The 7,509-nt window shown below is 41.9% G+C and overlaps 1 protein-coding gene across 1 annotated transcript in view; it reads left to right on the forward strand.

Annotated features, from left to right (window-relative positions):
- Positions 1-252: 252 nt before the first annotated feature.
- The window catches only part of schip1 (schwannomin interacting protein 1), a 43,211-nt gene continuing 35,954 nt past the window's right edge, over positions 253-7,509 (forward strand). Inside the window, exons 1-2 of the mRNA XM_084127621.1 lie at positions 253-505; positions 5,771-6,400. Of these exons, the coding sequence (XP_083983747.1) occupies positions 500-505; positions 5,771-6,400 (636 nt within the window). The 5' untranslated portion in view covers positions 253-499. The remainder of the gene's footprint in view (positions 506-5,770; positions 6,401-7,509) is intronic.

Consider the following 7,509-nt stretch of genomic DNA (forward strand, 5'->3'; position numbering starts at 1 on the left):
AGTACAGAATGTTTGGACATTACGGCAAGAGTTTTAGACTGTGAGAACAACATTTGCACAATTTATTAGTGTGCAGTGTTTTGGAGTGACATTCAGCATAGGTCCCTGCACTGATTTTGGGCATCACATTGCATTGTTGGGTAACAGGCGAGTAAGCGAGCATAGAGCGAGTATAGAGCGTTTATAGAGCGTTTTGTGGCATGCAGCGCTAGCGCGCTCCTTCACTCACGCACGCACGCACACTCGCGCACGCACTCGGAGCGCGTCACAGATGCTGTCTATCTAGGCAGCTCAGTAGGAGTTGAGACAGCTCCTCAGAGGGAGTGTTATCTGTGGTGTCTGGCCGCTGGAGGAGAGGAGAGCCGCCGGGGTGTTGTGTGTGTTCAGCGGAGATCCGCCATGACTTACACCGCGGACGGTCTCCGCTCTCGCGCGTCTGGAGCTGTAACCTCGAGCCTGAGAAACATGTCCTGAGACTGGAGAACAGCCGGCAGAGAACATGACAGTAAGTTCTGTGTGTTAAAGCGACTGGTCTAAAGGGATTCACCTCAGCTCTTTGGTGATTTTACTGAAATATGAAGAAGAATGGTAGAGTTTGAGCTGAGTGGAGTCTACATTGCGCTCGCTCCTGTGAGATGTGTCTAATGCTGGTGTTGTGCTTGGATGTTTAATGGGAGGGTGTGAGGACTGTTTTAGAAACATGACATCATTTCAGACTCACTGAGATCGTTTAAACATTTCCTTTGAAATATGAGCAGACGGAGCGCTACTTTAATGCCGATGAGATTTAATGGGCGGTTTGAAGAGCACTGTGTTATTAATATTGATATTACTGTCATTAAATTAAACACACGAACATCTCGCGCTTCGGGTGTGCATGATATATGATCGTAATGAATTACATCATTGCATTGACATCATTAGAGAACTGAATGACTACAGTAAAATGGTATAAATTATAAATGTTGTACTGTGTGTGTGTGTGTGTGTGTGTGTGTGTGCGTGTGTGTGTTTGTGTGTGTAATACCACAGCTGTTTCTAAGACATTTATGTTCGTGTTCAATCACTTTAAAAAATCACATAATGTAAATAAGAGAATAAAACACAATGAACGGAGAGCGCGCGCTGCACGGGCGACGGCATTAGAGAGATTATATAGAGGCCGGTGTCTCGTGAGATTAAAGCTCTGATCTCGACAAATCACGCGAGGACTCATTATGTCTTCAGTTTCGATGTAAGAGCATTTATTTTATAAGCAGACTTCATAAAAAGCCTTTAGTTAATCATTAAGCTTCATAATGGCCAGGTTTTGATAGACGAATGATGTGTGTGTATATATATATACGTACATATATAGGCTAAATGTCATGATATTGTTCAACATTTAACATTTTAACGCATTGATTGAATGTTTGATTCATTCAGATGCTTGATGTGTTCATAAATTTAATATAGGCCTATATTATGTATTATATTATATTATTTATATATCATATAATAAAATATATGTATATATATATATATACAAAATTCACTCTATTTATTTATGTAGTAAACTGGTCGATATAGTTACATGGGAGTTCTCAGTAACTATAAGCGTTTTGATTGTTGACAATTTTGGTAACACTTTATTATACAGTGTCCTTGTTACATATGTTACATGTACTTACCATATTAATAACAGTAAATTATGCGTAATTACATGCAACTAACCCTCAACCAAATCCTAATCCTACCCTAGCCCTATAGTATACATGTTGTTAATTAATATTACTCAGTATTTATTTGTATAATTACACTGTAACAAGGACACCTTAAAATAAAGTGTAACCCTTATTTTCTTAAACATTTTGTTTAAAACCATCTTAAATCATACAAACACATAAAAATGGTTTATGGTGTTTAGATGAAACAGCCATTCTGAAATCAGCCCATAGTATCTACACAGCCATTCGCTTCTCCGTCCTTTTTATTTCTCCATTCATGCACATGTACTTCACACATGTATGGCAGGAGATGAGCCGGTGTTACGGCTGCTCAGGGATCAGTGTTCAGCCATGGTGTGTGTATGTATGTTGATTAGAGCACATACTGTATCTCAGGCTAACTTTCCATTCATAACTTCCGTGCTGAAATGCACTAGCTGTGAGTATATTGTATTTTTCATGTGTTACGTTGTAGTATATATGTGTAATAATAATGCTCCTCATAGCTGTGCATCTGTAGTCCTTCAGCTTCATCATTCCCGTTCTGGAGTTTATTCTTGAGCGCTTGGCACTGAAAGTCAAAGCCCACACATCCGGTACAGGTGAAGGAACACACAGAAAGGCTGGTCAGGAAGTGTGTGTCACTGAACCCGGAGTCCAGCTCAGGAAGGAAGTCCCATGTGGCGTCAGATGTTTTTGTCTGTCCGCCAAACACAGACCTTACAAAACTTAAAGACTGTTTCCCTTTGCCAATTCCGAACCGGTTTATTTGATTTATTGACGTGATTGTTTATGTACTATAAAATAAAATAACAGTAACAGCGCCCCCTAGCTCCAGAAATGATTAAGATTTGGCATGTGTCCTCAGATACCCTGAAATGGTGCGACCTGGAGATCTGAACCAGTCGAGAGCTGAACTAACACCTTACTGAGAACACAACCTGCCCACAAACAAAGACAGGGCATTGTGGCCTTATTTGATGTTTGTAAATAATATAATATTATATTACTATTTAATAACATATTTTAACAGTAAATTAACTCATGTTATGCCTTTATGAGCTGATGCATTATTCTCAGGTTATTTAAATATATAACAAGTAAATTTGTAGAATTCAATTCACACATGATATTTGTATAATTTGAGATATAAACAGTAATAATAAAGTGGTTTTAGCTGATGTGACGCACTGTACATGTGTGTGTTATCTTAATTTAAACATATGGCAGACACTTTTAATCCAAAGTAAATCAAGATACAAATTTGATCAGTTTTTGCTTTCCCTGGGAATCAAACCCATGACCTTGACCTTTCTAGTGCCATGCTCTACAGTTTGAGTGACAGGAAGGCTTCATTAATTAACTAACTTAATTCAAACTAATTTATTCATTATAAAGGCAGTGATAGTTTTGTGCTATCAGCCTTGCCAGGTTCAGTTTAGGTTATCACAGCCCTCGCGTTCCTGATTTATTTTCCAGCCAACATCCGTCCGTTTCTGCACTGGAAACAGATGGAACGACCCCAGATCAGATCAGACTCCTGCACCAATACCTTGTCAGTGGAAAAGGACCAAGACTGTCCTGGTGTTTATGTAGTTAGAAGACACATAATGCAAGTCGTGCCTAATACAATCTCATATCTGATGAATCAAAATGCGTTTGCTAACTTTTTGTCAGGGGTGTCTGATCCGAGTTTGAAAAATTATACTTGACTGAAAATTAAAAAAGGCTGAATCAGGCCCTAGATTCAGAACCGTGTCCCAAATGCCGCTCTACTCCACACTTTTGTGTCGCAGATTGCCGGGTTTGTCTGCTGTGGAGCCAGCCTCAGTACAAATCCTGCAAAAGTGCTCATTCAGGACACATAGCGGCCAAAAAGCTGACAAACAGGACACCCTGCGGTCTGGTAGATTCACAGGCTTTACATACACGGTGGCCATCGCAAAACCACCGCTTAATTTGGGACAGGGCTAATGATTCTAGCCCTCATGATCGCTACGACGTGAGCAAAAAGCCAAATTTAGTGATTATAGCAAGTGTTTCCCAACCCTGTTCCTGGAGGCACACCAACACTACACATTAACTCTTCCCAATCAAACACACCAAATCAACTCATCAGCTCATTAGGCTCCAAGACCAGAAATAGAGGGGTCAGATAAGGGAGACATCTGAAATGTGCACTGTTGGTGTGCCTCCAGGAACCGGGTCGGGAAACACTGGATTATAGCACCACCGTGAGGCCAATTGTCATACAATTTGGTACACTGCCTCTTGTAGACACTTTGCATCTACATACCAAATTTCATGTTTGCAAATGATTATGATGGTTCTTTTTTGGCATTGATGGTTTCTTCAAAAATGTTCTTCACACTAAAAAATTAAAAAATGTTCTTCACACTATGAAATCAAAAAATGTTCTTCACACTATGAAATTAAAAAATGTTCTTTACAATAAGAAACTAAAAAATGTTCTACACACTAAGAAATTAAAAAAAATGTTCTTCACACTAAGAAAAACAAAACGATTCTTTTAAGAATTGTTCATTGAAAAGTTCTTTGTGGAATCAAAATGGTTCTTCTATGGCAGGGGTTTCCAAACCTGTCCTGTAGGACCCCCAGCGCTGCACATTTTAGCTGTGTTTAAAATCGTCCCCTATACCCTCATTCACTATCCCCTACATTACTCCACTTATAAAGTTCACTTGATGGAGTGAATGAAAACGAGTGAGTGAATTCCGACACTGAATGCACTGGAAGGGCTGCCTCTTTTGCATAGTTTGTGCTTGCTGTTTAATAATGATTTGAAATGTAGCAAACTGGCAGCTCCAGTAGTAATGAAAAGATTTATCTTGAACTCTGTCATGGAAACTAGCATGGATGGATGGATGGATGGATGGATGGTTCACCATCCATGGATGAGATGCAGGAATTCATTCAGCTCGACCGTCACAGTGGATTATGGGTTTTCTCTAGCTGTTGAGTGTACATTGGTCTTTATTACGGTGCATTGTGGGATTGAATGAGCGCACTCGATAACGTCCACTATGGTTTCAGACACTACTACAAATGGCTGTCCCCTCAAATAGTGCCCTATTGAAGGGTATGGGGGTGATTTCAGACACAGCCTCTGTATGTCTCCCTTATCCGACACACACACTTCAGGGCTGCGTACGAAAACTTGAGCAGCGGACTTGTTGCCTCGGTGCCTTATCAGGCAATGACTTTGTAGGCAGCATTTCACAAAACAGTGTTACAGTTTAATGATCTACGGCAAAGTAGAGCGAGCTTTGGCAAGAACTAAGCAAAATTTTAATTACTACAATAGTAATTTCTCGCTAGAAATGACATCAGAAGTGGAAAACGTACATTTACACACAAACTGAACACCAACCATGACTTTCAGACGCCATCTTTATTTTTTATATTTTTTGTCACAGAATGGAAAGCACAGGATTGTGGGATATCAAAGGCAGCGAAGGATACATCTATGATGTATCTAGGAGACAGGAAGTGAAGCTAACATTGCATTCGGACGTGCCTTGATGCCCTCACAAGACTTGATACTGTTCACTTGATGCTCAAGTGGACTAACATAGTGAATAGTGAATGAGGGTTTAGCACACGATTTTGGATTCAGCCGTAGAAAATTTGCAGTGCTGTGGGTCCTCCAGGACAGGTTTGAAAAACCCCTCTTCTATGGCAATGCTGTGAAACTACCATTTTTTATTTTTCAGAGTTTACAAATAAAAATGTACATTTGCTTTCAGAGGTGCTTCCTAGTGGAGTCTGGGTTGAATGTGGGACCATCTTACCAAAATTGATGATATCTGTGATGCACAGTCTCAACGACCAAAGATTTTAGAAATAAATAAATAAATGAAAAGCTCAAAAGATTGAAGTAGATTGAGATTATTCTGATGTATAGACACACGTGTGAATATGGTGATCAAAGCAGTAACTGGATTGGAATTTGGCTTTAATATATGCATGCACGTGATCATGAAAAATGACACAAAGTTGTATGTTTTAGTACATGCCTGTAATGTGTTGTGTCTGTGTCTCAGGATTACCGGGAGGATGGCATGGACCTGGGCAGCGATTCTTCCAGTCGCTCCAGCTCGGAGTCCAATTCCAACAAGGTGACGCCATGTTCCGAGTACAAGTCCTCTCCCAGTCTGGAGCTGGCCGGACTGGAGGACTACGAGGAGGACGAGGACTACCAGCAGTACAAGAAGAGAGTGCTGGTGGACTGGGAAAGGGAGTACGGTGGGAACTATGCAGACAACCAGCATCAGGACTTCAGCCAGACCGGAGTGATCCAGGGCTCTGTTAACAGCCGCAGCCTGGCAGAGGAGCTCCAGAGCGTCAGAGCACCCGCTGCCCCTCCCGCAGGGCACGCCGCCACCCCCGTGCCCGAGGAACTCAAGCAGAATGGCAATGCCATAGTGCCCTGCGACCACCCCCTGGCGCCCTGCGAGGGCAAGACTTTAGGCAGAGCCAGCCACGGGAGCGCCGTCACAGGAGCTGGAGAGGTTGGAGGTGGGATCGGGCTGGGACGAAACAGAGAAGAATGTGAGGAGGAAAGCCAACTTCCAGCCATGGACTGGGCGGCTCTGGAGAGACACTTGGCGGGTCTGCAGTTCAGAGAGCAACAGAACCACAACCACGGCCTGATCCGGACCAACTCCACCCATGTGAGTCCACATGTGTCATTGATTTGAAGTTCATGATTGTTGGGGTTGAGGATTGATCATTTCTAGTTCACACTCACTGAAATGTGAAGTGTTTCAATACTTTCTAGTCCAGGGGTGCCCAGTCCTGTTTCTGGAGATCTACCTTCCTGCAAAAGTTCAGCTCCAACCCTGATCAAACCCAACTGAAGCACTAATTACGATCTTCAGGAGCCTTGATGATGACAGACAGGTGTGTTTGATCAGGGCTGGATCTGAACTCTGCAGGTAGGTAGTTCCTGCTCCAGGAACAGGATCACGCAACGTTGTTTGAGTATGTCACGTTTACATGCACAACTTTTGATTCAATCGGACTGAATTTATTCTGATTGATGAACCTGAATGTAGTGTTTACATGAACGCTAAACGTGATGAGGTTGATGTGCGCGTTTATATGTCTCAAGCTTCAAATCTGAATTGATATACAGAGTTTCCCGCTGTTTGTACATAATAACCATTCTCCTGCATTGGTTCTTTATTTGTTTTTAACAGCAGACTTAATATTTGTCTCTGGTCATAATTTGGAGACATGAGCATATGAACCGTTGTGCCGCTGCTTATATTGATCACGCAGTAAAAATGCCCAAAACCGTTGTCTGTGGATGAGAATCTGAAACAAGGACTGGTGGGACGTTGTCCTGCTCCACTTCACACACACTGAAGAGTGAAAGGAGAATTTTAGGATGACGGGACACTCATTAATAAGACACTTTATTCAACAGGAAGAACAGCTCGTTCCGTGCGTCATTCGTCATTACGCTATTTCTACGTCATTGCACATGCGCAGTCCTTTCAGTTTCGGTGTTCACTCTGATCAAGTGTTTACATGTGCTCTCGATCGGATTAGAAAAGGAATAAACCACCCCTTTCATTCTGATCATTGGGATCGAGCTCATTCGGATCGATTAAAGTGTTTACATGAAGGCTTTTCAGTCCGATTGAGCCGTTTATCCGATTACTAATGGATTATTTGGTTGCATGTAAACGTAGCGAGTGACGCCTCGTGGAGTTTGTTTTGACGTGAGGCGCTGACACTTCAGACACGCATTTAAAGTCATACAGACAGTTTTGTG

The sequence above is a fragment of the Abramis brama genome (assembly GCF_963993115.1).
Source record: "Abramis brama genome assembly, chromosome: 10".
In the NCBI taxonomy this organism is placed as follows: Eukaryota; Metazoa; Chordata; class Actinopteri; order Cypriniformes; family Leuciscidae; genus Abramis; species Abramis brama.